General features: G+C 43.4%; 1 protein-coding gene across 1 annotated transcript in view; it reads left to right on the top strand.

The window, feature by feature from the left end:
- Positions 1–18,942, top strand: part of LRRC6 (leucine rich repeat containing 6) — a 73,305-nt gene that overhangs the window by 4,041 nt on the left and 50,322 nt on the right. The window contains exons 2-3 of the mRNA XM_005688841.3: positions 8,046–8,213; positions 15,765–15,842. Of these exons, the coding sequence (XP_005688898.2) occupies positions 8,046–8,213; positions 15,765–15,842 (246 nt within the window). The remainder of the gene's footprint in view (positions 1–8,045; positions 8,214–15,764; positions 15,843–18,942) is intronic.

The raw sequence follows: 18,942 nt of genomic DNA, 5'->3' as shown, positions 1-18,942 counted from the left end.
TGGATGGGTCGGATCTCCTTGCAGTCCAAGGGACTCTCAAGAATCTTCTCCAACACCACAGTTCAAAAGCATCAATTCTTTGGCTTTACATACTAAGCACATAAACAAAGTTTCAGAAATAAGAAAAAACAATTATGGATAAAGAGAATTCTTAGTTTGTTTTATTTTTTATGGAGTGAGTGAAAAGCCCTTAGTCATGACTGACTCTTTGTGACCCCATGGACTATACAGTCCATGGAATTCTCCAGTCCAGAATTCTGGAATGGGTAGCCTTTCGCTTCTCCAGGAGATCTTACCAACCCAGGGATCAAACCCAGGTCTCCCACATTGCAGGTAGATTCTTTACCAGCTAAGCCACAAGGGAAGCCCAAGAATACTGGAGTGGGTAGCCTATCCTTTCTCCAGCAGATCTTCCTGACCCAGGAATCAAACTGGGATCTCCTGCATTGCAGGCAGGTTCGTTACCAGTTGAGCTATTACAGAAGCCCTTATTTTTTATGGAAGACCTAATTTAATTTTCAGACTGAACTGTGTACTAAAGACTGTGCTGATTTGCTTAACTTTGTTTTTAACTTAATTTATTTGACAATATATTGCTTTACGGCTAGAACAGCTATTTCCTTTCTGTAATTATTCATTAATGTAACTGAAAGAGGAATGGTTTGGCACATGTTCTCTGCCTTAAGAAAATTAAAATAGTTTGACTATTATATTCATTTAAGTTTATATGAGTGGTCACAGTGAAATTGCTCAGACAGCGCACTTGAAGATTTAAACTTGTGCATAATTCGTCTTTATCCAGTCCTCCTTGGAGAGTGTTCCATAAACCCTGCTGAATGCTTTACCTGCATAGGACACTTAATCCTCCCAGTAACAGTCTCAAATAAGTACCACAGAAGATCTCTTGAGACAAGCCATTGGAAAAACTTGGTTAAAGTGCTTAGTCATAAATATGAGGCATTTTAGGGCTGCTTTCTGCAACACTGATAGAGTAAGTGGTATTGGAGTTAACCTTCCTCTATAAACAACTGTGAAATTGGGCAACATGAATAAGGTAGCTGTTTTCAGGAACAATCGGTGGGACATAATTGTGCTCCTTGCGAGAAGGGAAATGCAAACGTTGTGCCCCACTGTTACCCCAGTTTTCTGTCTAGAGGCACTTTCCTGCTGCGGTAAAGGGAGATAGAATTCAAGCGAACTTCTTGAGCTGGGGAGGCAGAAACATCTGAGCTGCTGAAGTTGCTATAATCTGGGGAGCTTTCAGCTGAGAATCAGCAATAAATTGAGGAACTCAGTCCTATTACTATAAGGAACCAAATTCCGCCAACAACTCAAATAAGCAAGAAAACGGGTCCTCCCCTGGAACCTCCCGAAAGGAATGTAATCCCCCTGACACCCTGATATCAGGCAGGCGAGACCCATATCTGGCTTCTGACCTGCGGAACTGTCAACAGCTAAGTTGGTGGTAATTTGTTACCGCAGCTGTAGGAAACCAGCACAGCTGCTTGAAGGTGCTAGTGTGCTCATTCCAGCGTCTCTGTCATCTTGAGATCTGTTTCTTAAACAGGAAGCGGGTATTTGGGACCTCTTTTCTTTCTTGCTATAGGCATTTAGTGCTATAAATCTCTTCCAAGTTATGTTTTAGCTGTACCCCACGGATTTTGATATACTGGTTATTTTTTTTCACATTATATTCTGTTCAAAATACTTTTTTTCTTTTCAACTTCTCTATGACAAGTTTAAAAAAACAACATTATTTTCCTATATTTTGTCTTGGTTTTTAGTTATCATAGGCTGGAGGCTAAATCCTGTGCCTGTGACCCCAGCGTGTCTGGAACCTGAAGGCTCTGCTTCTCTAGTGATTCAGTCCCTGGCCTGGTTCTAAGCTCTCTCTGTCCTTCACTTTCAGGGAGAAAACCTCTTTATTTGCTACCAATAGAGTAGTCTGATGTTCACAATTGGCTTTTAATGTTCGGTTGTCACTCTCAGCCTTACCTTGTCAATTGTATTTCCAGTGGTAGCCACCCCAATACAATCTTCCTTTAAGTTACAATTTCCCCTGTGTTTCTCTAATGCCTGATTGCATCACTCTTATCAGTGTGTTCCCTTCCACTAATATCCATTTGCAGGAGACCGAATGTTTGTTTCCCACTGAAATTTGTAAAAGTATCAATTCGAAACCTTGACCCTCAAGGTGATGTTATTAGGAGGTGACTCCTTTGGGAGGTGATTAGGTCACAAGCACAGAACCCTCGTATTGGGCTGATGGTCCTTAGGAAAGAGGGCCCAGGGACTGGCTTGCACCTTCTGCCATGTGAGGTTGCTGTCAGTGGGGAACAGGCGCTGAGTGCTCTGTGTAAGGCAGTGGCTGCTCTTGTGTACCACCTGCGGTATCCACTCTTCCAGGTTGGGTTCCCCAGGAGTCCGACTTCTCAGTGGAGGCCAGCGTGCAGGAAGCGTATGAGGAAGTGTCATTGGACAAGAAAGCCAGGTCCAGCAGAGAGGGAAATCAGGTTGGGATGCATCTTAACAAAGGCCTTAGCTAACCAGCCTGGAGCTTGTGGAAGGAGCTCTGAACTTGGACCTCTGGTTTTTCCCAAGTTGGGGTGAGAGGGCTGGGCCTCTATAGTACCACATCAATCAGGCTTTCCTGGGAAGAGGGGCATGATTTTGGTTAAGATGTCTCTGCAGCTGGGGTAACTTCAAAGAAGGTGGGCAGCTGAGGGCTGCCCTCCCAGCAGCAGGAAGTCATCTTCAGGCCAGAAGCAGGGAGCTGGGCCTCACGGCGTCTGTCATGGCCTGCGGTGTGCTTTCCTTACTGGTGCATCTGGCAAATGTCTACTCGCGTTTCAGGATTCAGCCCCGGCTTCTCCTCCATAATGCCCTGTTTGACCTTCTTCTGTCGCTCAGTAGTGTGGGTCACTCCCTCCTTTGAACTCACGGTACTTTCTGGATCCTTCTGTCCTTGCCCCATACACTCTGTCCATGTTTGTAACTGTCGGTGCCCCTAACTGTGTGGTGGGATCCCTGTGACCACCAACACTCAGATAACCCTGAGTCAGTGAGAAGAGGCAGGGCAAGTGACTGAGAAATCCTGTTTCTAAGAATTTCCATGGAAAACAAGAAAAGAAAAAAAGTTTAGATGCTACAAGATGAAAACTTTACCTATTTGTGACCCCTTCATTTGGGTTTCCCCAGTGGCTGAGTGATTAAGAATCCACCTGCTAATGCAGGAGATGGATTCAATCTCTAGGTCAGGAATATCCCCTGGAGAAGGAAATGGCAACGCACTCCAGTATGCTTGCCTGGGAAATCCCATCTCCTCTCCCAGGACAGAGGAGCCTGTTGGACTACGTCCATGGATTTGCAAAGAGACGGATATGACTGAGAGACTAAACAACAGCAACAACCCCTTTCTATGTATTTATGTTAAATCTCTGTTTCATGTGTGTGTCCACTGGTTTTTCAAGATGTTTAAAAATTCTGCAGAATCTGCCTTAGGCATACATTACTGATTTTACTCTACCCTGGCAAGAAAGGGTGAGCTGTTTACAAAACATGATACAAAGCCTGAAGGACAAACACTGCATTGTTGGCTTTGTGAGTTTCTAGAACCTTGTTCTAGAAAAGCTCTGTCATAGCAAACACAGCGTGACAACCTCTGATAGTCCTGGAAACCTCTCCTCCTGCCCTCTGCCCTGCCCCCACCCTGTAGGGTCTTTTCATGGATGCTCTCTCGAGGTATCGAGAACCCAGTCATATTAAGGAATTGAAAAGAAGCCTCTGCATCAGTTTCCATTAAACTGTTTTCTTTTAGGGAGATAAGTATGAATCTGTGGTTATAACTGTCAGTATCCTTCATCAACCGCTCATACAGATATTGGTTACGGCCTTCTATAGGTGAGATACTTCTCCGTGTCTATCTGAGTCCTGTATTTTACTGTTTGAATTTCCCCCAAAAAGGAAGTGAAAGCAATGTTTTATATAGTAAGTGCCTTGGCATGTACTCCTATACCATATGATTATTGTTGTTCAGGCACTAAGTTGTATCCGACTCTGTGACCCCATGGACTGCAGCACACCAGGCTTCCCTGTCCTTCACTGTCTCCCAGAGATAGGCATTGTATTCCCATCTGTCTTGAGATAGTCTTATGGGGACGCATGAATGCTTCCAAAGCCTTTTTAAGTGCCTCAAGTGATTTATCATAAATGCAGAGCTATGTTATTTGGAGTAGGGCTTTCTAAAGGTACATAGTACTGCTTGGAGTTAAAGAATATTTGGTCTAAACTGTACATAAAACTGCAAAATGTTTTCTCCTTTAAAAGTCTGAAGCACTATAATCTCCATGCACCAGGTAGATACTCTGACACATTGCTTCTCGGGGACCCTGGTTTTTGTACTGATGTTTGCCATTACAGGTGAGGCAGTATTGTGGAACAATTTCCTGAGCACTCTGAAACAGTATGCTGCACAGCGGTTTGCTTAATGTAGAGTTCAGAAAAGGGCCGCTGGGAAACTCCAGACCTTCACAGTTCCGTCTTCCTCTGTGATTCTCCATTTTCTTTTCATCTATACTGCTGCTGCTAAGTCACTTCAGTTGTGTCCAACTCTGTGCGACCCCATAGACGGCAGCCCACCAGGCTCCCCCACCCCTGGGATTCTCCAGGCGAGAATACTGGAGTGGGTTGCCATTTCCTTCTCCAATGCATGAAAGTGAAAAATGAAAGTGAAGTCGCTCAGTCGTGTACTAGTTGTGGATAATTGTTGCCTTTGGGCAAAACTCCCCAGTATGCTGAATGAACCTTAGCCCCTCCTCTCCCGTGTGTGTGTGTGTGTGTGTGTGTATAAATTTGTTATTTATGCCAACTCCTCCACCCCTCCACACCGCTTTCAACTAGGAGTGATTTTTATCGTCTTAATTCTCATGATTAGGAGATACGGATCAACATAATTCCTTCCTAATATCTACATGCCTCTGAAAGGGAGGATTTGATAATTGCACACAAATGATCCCATTCACACACATAATAGCATAACAAAAAGGATCTCTTAGATTTTTAAGACATGGGCAGCAAGAGAACAGAGGAAGCACATTCGACATCAGTGGGAACTCAGTCAGCAGTTGGAGGGACCAGCAAGTCTCCAGGGTTGGACAGATCAGAAAAGCCTGCACAACTGTAGAGCAGGAGAAACCTGTGACACCTTTCATATCCGCAGGAGGCCCCACTGGCCTGTGCAGACGCTGGTGTAGCTGCCTCAGGCCCTAGGCCAGGCGAGGCTTCACCAGATGCATCAGAATGCCCTGCACACATTCACCTTAACCATATCCTTGGATGACAGCTCTTGCAGCGTTCGAGTTAGGCTGTGTCTTCAATCTAGGTACCCAGCCAAACCTTCAGCCAGGGCAACTGGGGAAATGGGGCAGGAATATAAGTGGAGGCACATGTACCAAGTTATACATCAAACTGCTAAATAAAATGCATCTTCTTTCGTTGACGAATATACCTTCATAACAACCCAGAAGGCCACATTCAGTATAAGTTTCCCAAGCCCGTTGGACTCTGTGCCAGCTCCCTCGCCCACACCTCCCTCCTCTTCCCATCCCTAGCTCTAACCTGGTCCTTCCTGCCGAGGTATGAGAGCAGACACTCCAGCCAACACCTCCAAGCCATCCATGTCCCCAGAAAGCAGCCATTCCTCGGACACCTCTGAGTGAAGGAGTGCGTGCCCGATGGTGTGGCCTGCAGAAGCAGCCAGTGTAGGACTTGGAGGCAGAGGATTTCCTTGCTCCGCCCGGGGGCAATGGTCTGCAGGGGAGGGCACGGGTTCTGGAAGGGCTCGGCCTCCTGGCCCATTGAGTCCAGGTCTAATGGCCACAAGGCCTCAAGAGTCCACTTCCTGCCCCATGGATTTGTGTCATTTAAGTCACATACACACCGTTAGTCATCGAGAGTCTGTCTGTATCATCACAGTGCATCACTTCCATGTTTCATCAAGTTAGCTGACATAACATTGGTAATGTCATCCCAACCTCTCAACCCACGTTGCATCCTTGTGAAGAGCATTCTGGGAGATCAGCTACAGAGGCAGGTAATACGGTTGACTTTACACAGCAGCTTTGATGTGTCCTCAATTTGGCTGCCCCCATTTGTCCCCAGTTGATTCCAGCTGTTACAACCAACTTTGGTGGTGGGAGGTGGGGAGAGTAGTTTTAACTCCCTTCTCTTAAAAATTTGGTTTTCAGAACATGTATTGTCTTTCTTTTCCTTGACTAGAGCGGTCTTTTTAAGCCATTTTAATGACAGCAGTGGTGTCCAGAGATGGCAGAGTGCAGTCCGCAGTAGGGATCCTGGAGAGCAGGGCTGCAGATGCTGCCCCTTTGGCCTCCTACCCGCCTCTCTGGCCTTTCCCCTCCCAGGACCTAGCTTGCAGCCAGCTCTGCTGTTGCATGCTGAGTTGCTGAGTCGTGTCCGACTCTTTGCAACCCCGTGGACTATAGCCCACCAGGCTCCTCTGTCCATGGGATTTCCTAGGCAAGAATATTGGAGTGGGTTGCCATTTCCTTCTCCAGGGGATCTTCCCAACCCAGGGATCAGACCTATGTCTCCTGCTTGGCAGATGAGCTCTTTACCACTGTGCCACCTGGGAAACCCATCTCTGCTGTTAGTTGAGCCAAAAAACCTAGAATAGCAGGCACATCTCCCAGGTATGGTATTTGAATCTCTCATTGCCCTCGTCTTTCTTCCAAAGAACCGTCATAACATGCAACCCCACCTCTCACCACCGGATGTATCAGGGTGTTCAGCTAACTGCATGCAAATGATGGAGTTCGTACATGTTTTCACATTGTTTAAAAAAAGCAGACTTCACTTATAAGGATGTGACGCAGAAGAGGGGCAGCTAGAGAGCTCTGTCCCCACTAGAGAAGCTTGTGTGTTCAGGAAGCCTGAGACCTTTTAAGAGGCTCTTTTTAGCTCACACTTGGGGCAGTGGAGCATGGTGGTTCAGAGCATACGGTCACTTGGCTCTAGCACTTACTATAATAGCTGGACCCTGTGCAAGTCACTTAAACTCTCTGTCTCAAGTCATCATCTAACAAATGTAGATAGCAATGGTCCCTACTCACATGTTCATACACGCGGAGCATTTAGGACAACTCTTGGTACCCTGTAAATGGCAAGAGGATAATTATTATCTTGTGGGACGGATGTGATTATTTCTACATTCCACCTTAAATGTGAGGGTTCAAATGGATTCATAGTTTTTTTAAATAGCACTAGAAAGTACAAGTATTCTCCATTGTGATAGCCTCCTTGTTTTTATTATATATTGGGTTCACCAGGAAGTTCATTTGGGTTTTCCATGTTGCAGAAAAAGCTGAACAAACTTTTTGGCCAACCCAAAGTTTTTACAAGCCAACTGTAAAGAGGACTCGAATCCTGTTCTTGGCTGCAACTGTGGACACAAGTGTTGTCTCCAGTCCCTTGGTACTGTGGCCTCATCATATGTTCCTGGCCTGTGGCATCAGGCCAGCACAGTGCTATGCGTCACTCTTGTCAGAGGAGAGTGGAGCTCTGGCAAGCCCTCCCTCTGCGATCAGCTTCTTTCATTCCTCCTGGAAACAGTGGCAGTTGCTTTATAAGATTGCCCTGTAAAATCTGCGGTTATTTCTCTTCTGTCTCTTCCACTCTAGTTAAATAAATACCAGGTGAATGAATGAATGAGTGAGTGAACCTTTCCTTACAGAATGGTTGCGGCTGTTGAATGGAGATGCTTTCCTGTTTCTGCCCTCTGTCAGCCGTGCCATGCCTCTGTCTTGGATTGCTTAGTGGGTCTCACCTAGTTTGATGTGATCCCTCTTTCTTCCAAGTTACACTAGTGTCATAAAAGCTCCCAACAGGAGGCAGCACTTCTCTGATCTCTTTCCTTCGGGAAAATAACTTGGGCCTGGAGAATTCACATCTCACTGCAAGGAAAAACCAGTGCATTAACAGCTTAATATTAATGGGGATGGAGATGTAATACGTAACGCATTTTCTTTCAGTCACAGAAGATCTCATTAGACGGAATGCCGAGCACAATGACTGTGTAATTTTTTCCCTGGAGGAACTCTCCCTGCATCAGCAAGAAATAGAAAGACTAGAGCATATTGACAAGTGGTGCCGGGATTTAAAAATCCTCTATCTTCAAAATAACCTCATCGGAAAAATTGGTAAGTCTTCAGGACTTCGTTCTCATGGTTTCGTTAACATTTTGAATGGCAGAATATTGGCAAATGCAGTGTTATTTCTTAGAGGAAGAAAGAGAATTGCATGGAGGAATAGACGCAACCATCTCTCAGTGGTTGGTGATGGAACTGGTTCCCCGAGCCTTTCTGTGCCCGGTCTGTCTCCTTTGCCCCGGGGATCTCCATCGAGGAGTCAGGAGGACCCGTTGATGGCTGGGAACGCATTAGTTGACCTGTTCCTTTAAAACCTGATTTTCAAAAAGTGTCAAAGAGAGGAATCCAGGCATTTGTCATGAACCTGAAAGGATTATGTGAGAGCTGAGTACATCCTTGTCAGATCCCAGCCTGGGATAGCTAGGTCTACTGTATGTATCGAGAAAGTACGTGTGCCAGGCATCGTGCTCAGGATTGGGTATTGAGAGGGGTTCACAATGACAGCCCTTTTTGCTGCTCCAGTTTGGAATGAAATGAGCGGTGAAAATGAACAGGTAGATGAAGAACACAAAATCAGCAATATAACTAGTAAAAACTCTGGAGAGTATGGCTTACTCTTGCAGTGCCCCCAGAATTAAACATGCACCACCCAGCTGCATGCAGAACTCGACCACTGCAGGCTTCCCTATGGTGATTTGTGGCAGGAGGGGGTGGAGACCCCAGACACAGGAGAGAGTGGGACGGGTGTGCCCAGTTCCTTCTCCCATCAGGTGAGTCAGCCCTCCCCATCCAATTGCCACCCCCACCCCTCGGAAGAATGAGTTAAGGGAGCAGAGAGAAGAGAAGCCTGTGGAGTCCCACTAATGGGGGGGGGCCCTGCCACATGGAAGCCCCCAACCCTCAGAAAAGCCACAGAGAAGCTTAGCGGTATGAGCACATAGATCCAGGTTCAAACCCTGCCTCTGCCACTAAGAAAACTGTGCCATTGGGCAAGTCAGTTAACTGTTGATCCGTGTCTTAGTCTTGAATCTGTAAAAGGGGCCAACAGCATCTGACACACAGATGTGTGTGGTATCAGAGCTGAACGGAACAACGTGCCTAGCTCTGTGCCCTGCCCCCCTCACCACCCACAAGAAAGAAATGCCTGGCCCCCAGTGGTAGCATCACTTTGGTTAGAAGCTCTGGTGATGTAGTTAGTCGCCTGAAGCTTACTGGATAACCGAAAATGGGCTCTAGGGAAACAAAAAGTCTAGAATTTGCATACTTTTTGAAGGTTTATTAAAATTCATTATATTCCTTCAGATACTTATTTTCGGCATCTTGTACTTTACCAGAAATTAGAAACTCTGGCACATTGTCCCATTAAAAAGGCTGGTACAGAAAACCACCCGCTTTTATCATGAGGGCATTAGAGAGTTGTCCTAATTGCGCCTCTCTAAGAGCTCCCGAAATCTTCATCTCCACAGCTGGTCCGTCACAATTACTAATTAGCAGCATAGTATTTCAGTCCTTTTCAGAGCTGTGAGAAAGCTTGAATTTTTGCTTCCAAAGTATTCTTAAATTAAACACGCTTTTAAATCCTAATAATGGGATTTTTCAGCACAACTCCACCCACAGGCGTTTAGGTGCTTATTTAGCAAGTAAAACTGTTTCTGGAGGATTCAGACGTGCTCTTGGGCCCTAGAGGGAGCAGTTTGCAAAACACTTGCCTTTGCTGAAGCTCTGTTCTTCCCGGGGAGCTCCAGACAGGCTGGGGTGGGGTCGGGGGTAGGTTCTGCTTGGTGTGGCTCCAGGGGTCACCTGAGGACTGTCCGGGGTCTGGTAAAATGGGGCCAGGGCCTCACCCCAGACTTACTGACTCAGAGCCTGAGAGGATGCACTCCCAGAATCTCCATGAGCCTCAGGCCTGGCCAGAAGCTGAAAGGCTCAGGGCGACCTGAACTAGGGGGTGGGTTTGTTCAGTTCAGTCACTCAGTCATGTCTGATTCTTTGTGACCCCATGGACTGCAGCACACCAGGCTTCCCTGTCCATCACCACCTCGCGGAGTTTGTTCAGACTCATGTCCATCCAGTGGGTGATGCCATCCAGCCATTTCATCCTCTGTCATCCCCTTCTCCTCCTGCCTTCAGACTTTCCCAAGAGTCAGGGTCTTTTCCAGTGAGTCAGTTCTTCGCATCCGGTGGTCAAAGTATTGAAGTTTCAGCTTCACCATCAGTCCTTCCAAAGAATATTCAGGACTGATTTCTTTTAGAATTGACTGGTTTAATCTGGAAGTCTAAGGGACTCTCGAGAGTCTTCTCCAACACCACAGTTCAAAAGCATCAGTTCTTCAGTGCTCAGCTTTCTTTATGGTCCAACTCACATCCACACATGACTACTGGAAAAACCATAGTTTTGACTATATGGATCTTTGTCAGTAAAGTATGTCTCCGCTTTTTAATATGATATCTAGGTTGGTCATAACTTTACTTCCAAGGAGCAAGTTTCTTTAAATTTCATGGCTGCAGTCACCAACTGCAGTGATTTTGGAGTCCAAGAAAATAGTCTGCCAGTTTCTACTGTTTTCCCATCTATTTGCCATGAAGTGATGGGACCAGATGCCATGATCTTAGTTTTTTGAATGTTGAGTTTTAAGTCAACTTTTTCACTCTCCTCTTTCACTTTCATCAAGAGGCTCTTTAGTTCCTCCTTGCTTTCTGCCATAAGGGTGGTGTCATCTGCTTATCCAAGGTTATTGATATTTCTTCCTGCATTCTTGATTCCAGCTTGTGCTTCATCCAGCCCAGCGTTTCTCATGATGTACTCTGCATGTAAGTTAAATAAGCATTACTTTCCCAACAAAGTTCAAGGCTGTGGTTTTTCTAGTAGTCATATGAGAGTTGGACTATAAGGAAAGCTGAGCACCAAAGAATTGATGCTTTTGAACTGTAGTGTTGGAGAAGACTCTTGAGAGTCCCTTGGACTACAAGGAGATCCAACCAGTCCATCCAAAAGGAGATTAGTCCTGAGTGTTCATTGGAAGGACTGATGTAGAAGCTGAAACTCCAATACTTTGGCCACCTCATGCGAAGAGCTGACTCATTGGAAAAGACCCTGATGCTGGGAAAGATTGAGGGTAGGAGGAGAAGGGGACGACAGAGGATGAGATGGTTGGATAACATCACTGACTTAATGGACATGAGTTTGGATAAACTCTGGGAGTTGGGGATGGACAGGGAGGCCTAGCGTGCTGCAGTCCATGGGGTCACAAAGAGTCAGACACAACTGAGCAACTGAACTGAACTGAACTGAACTCCGCATATAAGTTAAATAAGCAAGGTGACAGCCTTGACGTACTCCTTTCTCAATTTGGAACCAGTCCATTGTTCCATGTCCAGTTCTAACTGTTGCTTCTTGACCTGCATACAGATTTCTCAGGAGGCAGGTCAGGTGGTCTTGTATTCCCATCTCTTGAAGAATTTTCCACAGTTTGTTGTGATCCACACACTCAAAGGCTTTAGCATAGTCAATGAAACAGAAGTAGATCTTTTTCTGGAATTCTCTTGCTTTTTCTATGATCCAGTGGATGTTGGCAATTTGATCTCTGGTTCCTCTGACTTCTAAATCCAGCTTGAACATCTGGAAGTTCTTGATTCACATACTGTTGTAGCCTCACTTAGAGAATTTTGAGCATGACTCTGCTAGCGTGTGTGATGAGTGCAATTGTGCAGTGGTTTGAACATTCTTTGGCATTCCCTTCTTTGGGACTGGATTGAGAAGTGATCTTTTGTAGTCCTGTGGCCACTGCTGTGTTTTCTGAATCTGCTGGCATGTTGAGTGTAGCACTTTCACAGCATCATTTTTTAGGACTTGAAATGGCTCAGCTGGAATTCCATCACTGTACTTACTAGCTTTGTTTGTAGTGATGCTTCTTAAGACCCACTTGACTTTGGACTCCAGGATGTCTGGCTCTGGGTGAGTGATCATACCATCATGATTATCTGGGTCGTGAAGATCTTTTTTGTACAGTTCTTCTTTGTATTCTTGCCATCTCTTCTTAATATCTTCTGCTTCTGTTAAGTCCATTCCGTTTCTGTCCTTTATTGAGCCCATCTTTGCATGAAATGTTCCCTTGGTAGCTCTAATTTTCTTGAAGAGATCTCTAGTCCTTCCCATTCTATTGTTTTCCCCTATTTCTTTGCATTGATCACTGAGGAAGGCTTTTTTAATCTCTCCTTGCTATTCTTTGGAACTCTGCATTCAGATCGGTATATCTTTCCTTTTCTCCTTTGCCTTGCTCTTCTCTTCTTTTCTCAGCTATTTGTAAGACATCTTCAGACAACCGTTTTGCCTTTTTGCATTTCTTCTTCTTGGGGATGGTTTTAATCACTACCTCTTGTACAATCCTAAGAACTTCTATTCATAGTTCCTGAGGTACTCTGTCTTTCAGATCTAATCCTTTGAATCTATTTGTCACTTCCACTGTATAGTCTTAAGGGATTTGATTTAGATCATACATGAATGGTCTAGTGGTGGTTGTCCCTACTTTCTTCCATTTAGTCTGAATTTGGCAATAAGGAGTTCACGATCTGAGCCACAGTCAGCTCCTGGGGATGGATTTGTAGGTCTGGTTGTATAAAGCCTTTGGGTGGGAACTGATCCCAGGATGGTTTGGCCTAGAACAGTAACCCCCTGTTCCAGGCACTCAGGAAGCTCTGTATATTTTTCCTTATAGAGATGTGTGTGTGTGTTTGGGGGGGGGGGGTGTTTCTTTTTTTTCTGATCAGTTTGGCCCATTGTCCTTGATTTAATTTAATCTAGGAAACCCTTACAAAACAAATCTTAACTTTTCTTCTACCAGTTAGCATTCAGAGGTTATACAGTTTAGCATTTAGAGGGTTATACATATAACAAAAATGGAGAAGGAAAGGTACTTTATTGTGCAGTTTTAACAATGATAACTTTATGTATTTCTGTTTGGGGTATGGACTCTATTACAATGTTTGGCACCTCAGTTCAGTTCAGTTCAGTTGCTCAGTCGTCTCCGACTCTTTGTGACCCCATGAATCGCAGCATGCCAGGCCTTCCAGTCCATCACCAACTCCTGGAGTTCACTCAAACTTATTTCCATTGAGTCGGTGATGCCATCCAACCATCTCATCCTCTGTTGTCCCCTTCTCCTCCTGCCCCCAATCCCTCCCAGCGTCAGGGTCTTTTCCAATGAGTCAACTCTTTGCATGAGGTGGCCAAATTATTTGAGTTTCAGCTTCAGCATCAGTCCTTCCAATGAACACCCAGGCCTGATCTCCTTTAGGATGGACTGGTTGGGTCTTCTTGCAGTCCAAGGGACTCTCAAGAGTCTTATCCAACACCAAAGTTCAAAAGCATCAATTCTTCAGCACTCAGCTTTCTTCACAGTCAAGCTCTCACATCCATGCATGACCACTGGAAAAACCATAGCCTTGACTAGATGGACCTTTGTTGGCAAAGTAATGTCCCTGCTTTTCAATATGCTGTCTAGGTTGGTCATAGCTTTCCTTCCAAGGAGTAAGCATCTTTTAATTTCATTGCTACAGTCACCATCTGCAGTGATTTTGGAGCCCCTGAAAATAAAGTCTGACACCATTTCCATTGTTTCCCCATCTATTTGCCATGAAGTGATGGGACCAGATGCCATGATCTTCGTTTTCTGAATGTTGAGCTTTAAGCCAATCCTTTCACTCTCCTCTTTCACTTTCCTCAAGAGGCTTTTTAGCTCCTCTTCACTTTCTGCCATAAGGGTGGTGTCATCTGCATATCTGAGGTTATTGATATTTCTCCCGGCAATCTTGATTCCAGCTTGTGCTTCTTCCAGTCCAGCGTTTCTCATGATGTACTCTGCATATAAGTTAAATAAGCAGGGTGACAGTATACAACCTTGATGTACTCCTTTTCCTATTTGGAACCAGTCTGTTGTTCCATGTCCAGTTCTAACTATTGCTTCCTGACCTGCATATAGGTTTCTCAAGAGGCAGATCAGGTGGCCTGGTATTCCTATTTCTTTCAGAATTTTCCACAGTTTATTGTGATCCACACAGTCAGAAGCTTTGGCATGTCAATAAAGCAGAAATAGATGTTTTTCTGGAACTCTCTTGCTCTAGAGCTCTACAAATCTCTGACGATCAAATACTCGGATATTGGTTTGAAACTCTTGTCAGCATCAGCATCGCTTAGGATGGTATAATTGCTGAGAGAAGTTTTTTGTTCAAAAATCCTCATTTAAAAAAATGAGTAAACTGAGGCTCGGAGAGGTGAATTTTTATTCTCAGGTCTATGGGAACAAATATGTGATATTTATAAATTTTAGATGAATATTATTGATGATAAAGGTGATGGTTATAAATCATCATATTTGACTGTCATAATATCCCTGGAAAATGGTGCAGAGGAAGTGTTGAATGAGCCTGCCCTGATGCATGTTTCTTAGCAGGATTTTCTGTATTCCTGTCGTCTTAAAAGGACTCTCCTTTAAAAGTGCAATGTAATGATTTAGTGCCAGGCTCTGCAGTCAGATTTCCTGGCTCTGCTGCTTAACCTTGAATAACTGGATTAATTTTCTGCACCTTGATGTTCTCATTTGTATGAGGGAGACAAGAGTAGTTTTTACTTCATAGGGTTATTAGGAAGATTAAATGAGATAATATGCAGAATGCTTAGAAAATTGTATGGCTTGTAATAAGCACTCAGCTGTGTAAGCTATGGTACTATTTAAGCTGTTTTTAAAGGGCCCCACCCTCAAGAGATTCCTTGACTTATTTATGCTTTTGCTTTGCCTATATGGGCTTACATATTTATTTAAAACCATAATCCTATATCAGAATGATTTTGACTTCAGGCAAAGGGAAACACAGCTCAAACTGACACAGCAGTGAGGAATGTATCCTTTAACCCCACTGTTAAGTCTAGAGACAGTCCAGTCTCCAGGGTTGGTTGGTCGGCTCGTCCTCTCTGCTGCACCAGCCACTGTGGGCTTCATCCTACAGCTGATTCCTTCAGCTTTGCAAGATGACTGCGAGTCAGTAAAGATAGTGTTTCCATTCTCGCCTGAAAAATCCCATGGACAGAAGAACCTGGCAGGCCACAGTCCAAAGGGTTGCAGAGAGTCAGACAAGACTGAGCGACTGAGCAAACACACAGTAAAAAGAGAAAGGACATTCACAAGCATGAAATACAGGCCATTCCTTCTCATCTGATCAGGAGTACAGGGTGCGCACGCCCTCTTCTGTACCACAGTTGCCAGGAGACTGCCCTGGGCAGGTTGACTTAAGCCTGCACTCCCGAGCTGTCACCACCAAGGAACATGGGATTGCCATGCACTTGGCCTGCTTGGTTAAGCCTAACCCCAGAGTTAGGGCTGGGTAGAGACATGAGCAGAACTGGGTTCCCTCAGGAAGAACAGAGGGAGAAATGGATGCTGAGTAGGCAACCAACCATGTCTGATATACAGATACAGGTTTGGGAAAGCAACACGATTTTGGATAACCATAGTGATTCTTAGATTCTTGTTGTCATTTTCATAACAGATTATGTAAAAATGTCTTTTATCTCGAAGGTTAACTAATTCCATTATTTGTATGTTTCAGAAAATGTTAGCAAACTCAAGAAACTTGAATATTTGAATTTAGCTTTAAACAACATTGAAAAAATTGAAAACCTGGAAGGTAAGAACTTTATTCCAATAATGTATTAGTAATTAAAATTGATATTTAAAGTTAGACTTAAACAGTCTTATATTTGTCATTCTCGCTGGACGATAGTAAGATACATGAATTCAAACGTGGAAGTCGCTTTGGCCCCTTCCTAACCCAGCTTCCTTCCCTGAGTCAGTGGTATTAACCCTCTGGTGTATAGAAGGTGATTTTCCTACATTTTGCTTTGTATCAATGGGATCATACTATGAATATTGTTTTCAAAATGAATTTCTTCCATGAAATTGCCTTGTGTTTCTGATATCCAGGGAAGGTGGGCAGGCCTGGGTAACGGAAGGATTGTAGACCGAGTTATCCAACCGTCGATCTGCGGTGGACACGTGGGTGGTTCCAGCGTTTTGCTCCAACAGCTCGGCTGCAATGAGCGTCTTTCTACATTGCACTCTGTGTACATGTGTAAAATTTTTTCTAGGGTAGATTCTTAGAAATAGAATGCCTTGGTTTTAACATGCATAGTTTTGGAAAATATTGTTCTCCAAAAAGGTTGCATTGATTTCCACTTGTACTGGTGGTCAATATGAATACCCATTTTTCCCCCAGCTTCACTAATGCTTTTTATAAGCAGTCTTTTCTTAATGATCGGAAGACATTGTTCTCTAGCAAATTTTAAAATTTGTACCTCACTTATTATTATTGATCTTCCATATAACCTTTCAGATATTTATTGAATATTTATATTTTTTCTTCTGTGAATAACTTTCATAACTTTTGGCCATTTTTGGTACTGATTTTCTTCATATGCTCTTATACATTCCAGATATTAATACCTTATTATATATGCTATATATCTTTTCTCTTGAGTCTGCTACTTTTGTTTCAGTCAAGATGCTGGTATTGTTCAGAAGTCTTATTTTTGAAATGGGTATACTCCAATTTATCAGTCTTTTTCTTTCTTCTTTATGATTTCTAAATACAAATATATTCCATAGAAGTTCTAAGTATAATAATTTCATTCTTTCCATTTAATCTCTCTAATGTACTTCAGATTTATCATGTAAATGTTTCTAAATGGAAATATTTGGACCACTTAGTACGTTGAAATTTGAGGTATAATTTATGTAACAGTCTATGGGGTCACAGAGTCAGACATGACTTAGCGGCTGAACAACAACATAAAATTCACTGTCTGAAAATACACGATTCAGTGATTTTTAGTATATTTGTGAGGTTGTGGACCCATCATCACTATCTAATTCTGAAACACTTTCATCACCCTCAAGGAAATTCCCATATTCATTAGCATTCACTAGCCATTCACTTCCTATCCCAGCCCCTAACAACCCCTCATCTGCTTTCTGTCTCCATAGATTTTCCCATCCTGAACGTGTCCTGTAAGTGGAATCAAGCAATATGTGGGCAGTATTTGGTCTTCTGACTTCTTAGCCTAATGTGGCCAGGGTCCATCCATGTTTTAGGATGCCTCAGTACTTAATCCTTTTAAGGGCTGAATAATATTCTAATAATGATAATAATATTCCAAGTAATAATAATGATATTCAATAATATTCCAATATGTATACACCTCATTTTGTTTACCCTGTTCATTAGCTGATGCATATTTGAGTTGTGTCCACTGTTCGGTTATTATGAGTATAGCCTCTGTGAACATTAACGTACGAGTTTCTGCATAAACATCTGTTTTCTATTAATTTACTATACCAGGGCATGGAATTGCTGGGTCACATGGTAACTCTGTGCTTAATTCTATTTTTAGGAACTGCCAAATGTTTTCCAAAGCAATCACACCATTTGCCATTCCCACTAGCAATTTATGAGGGCTCCAGTTTCTCTACATCCTGATGAAAACTTGTCATTTTCTGTTTTTATTTATTTATTTTTGTAGTAGCCATTCTAGTGGGTATGAAGTGGTATCTCATTGTGGTTCTGATTTGCATTCACCTAGGAATCAGCGAACTAAAATGGACTGGAATGGGGGAATTTAACTCAGATGACCATTACATCTACTACTGCGGGCAGGAATCCCTCAGAAGAAATGGAGTAGCCATCATGGTCAACAAAAGAGTCCAAAATGCAGTACTTGGATGCAGTCTCAAAAACGACAGAATGATCTCTGTTCGTCTCCAAGGCAAACCATTCAATATCACAGTTATCCAAGTCTATGCCCCAACCAGTAACGCTGAAGAAACTGAAGTTGAATGGTTTTTTGAAGACCTACAAGAGCTTTTAGAACTAACACCCAAAAAAGATGTCCTTTTCATTATAGGGGACTGGAATGCAAAAGTAGGAAGTCAAGAAACACCTGGAGTAACAGGCATATTTGGCCTTGGAATGTGGAATGAAGCAGGGCAAAGACTAATAGAGTGTTGCCAAGAAAATGCACTGGTCATAGCAAACACCCTCTTCCAACAACACAAGAGAAGACTCTACACATGGACATCACCAGATGGTCAACACTGAAATCAGATTGATTATATTCTTTGCAGCCAAAGATGGCAAAGCTCTATACAGTCAACAAAAACAAGACTGGGAGCTGACTGTGGCTCAGAACATGGACTTCTTATTGCCAAATTCAGACTTAACTTGAAGAAAGTAGGGAAAACCGCTAGACCATTCAGGTATGACCTAAATCAAATCCCTTATGATTATACAGTGGAAGTGAGAAATAGATTTAATGGTCTAGATCTGATAGATAGAGTGCCTGATGAACTATGGAATGAGGTTTGTGACATTGTGCAGGAGACAGGGATCAAGACCATCCCCATGGAAAAGAAATGCAAAAAAGCAAAATGGCTGTCTGGGGATGCCTTACAAATGGCTGTGAAAAGAAGAGAGACAAAAAGCAAAGGAGAAAAGGAAAGATATAAGCATCTGAATGCAGAGTTCCAGAGAATAGCAAGAAGAGATAAGAAAGCCTTCTTCAGCGATCAATGCAAAGAAACAGAGGAAAAGAACAGAATGGGAAAGACTAGAGATCTCTTCAAGAAAATTAGACATACCAAGGGAACATTTCATGCAAAGATGGGCTCGATAAAGGACAGAAATGGTCTGGACCTAACAGAAGCAGAAGATATTAGAAGAGGTGGCAAGAATA

The sequence above is a fragment of the Capra hircus genome, chromosome 14, assembly GCF_001704415.2.
Source record: "Capra hircus breed San Clemente chromosome 14, ASM170441v1, whole genome shotgun sequence".
Lineage (NCBI taxonomy): Eukaryota > Metazoa > Chordata > Mammalia > Artiodactyla > Bovidae > Capra > Capra hircus.
Note: the sequence above shows the minus strand (reverse complement) of the source record. Positions and strands in the feature narration are given on the sequence as shown.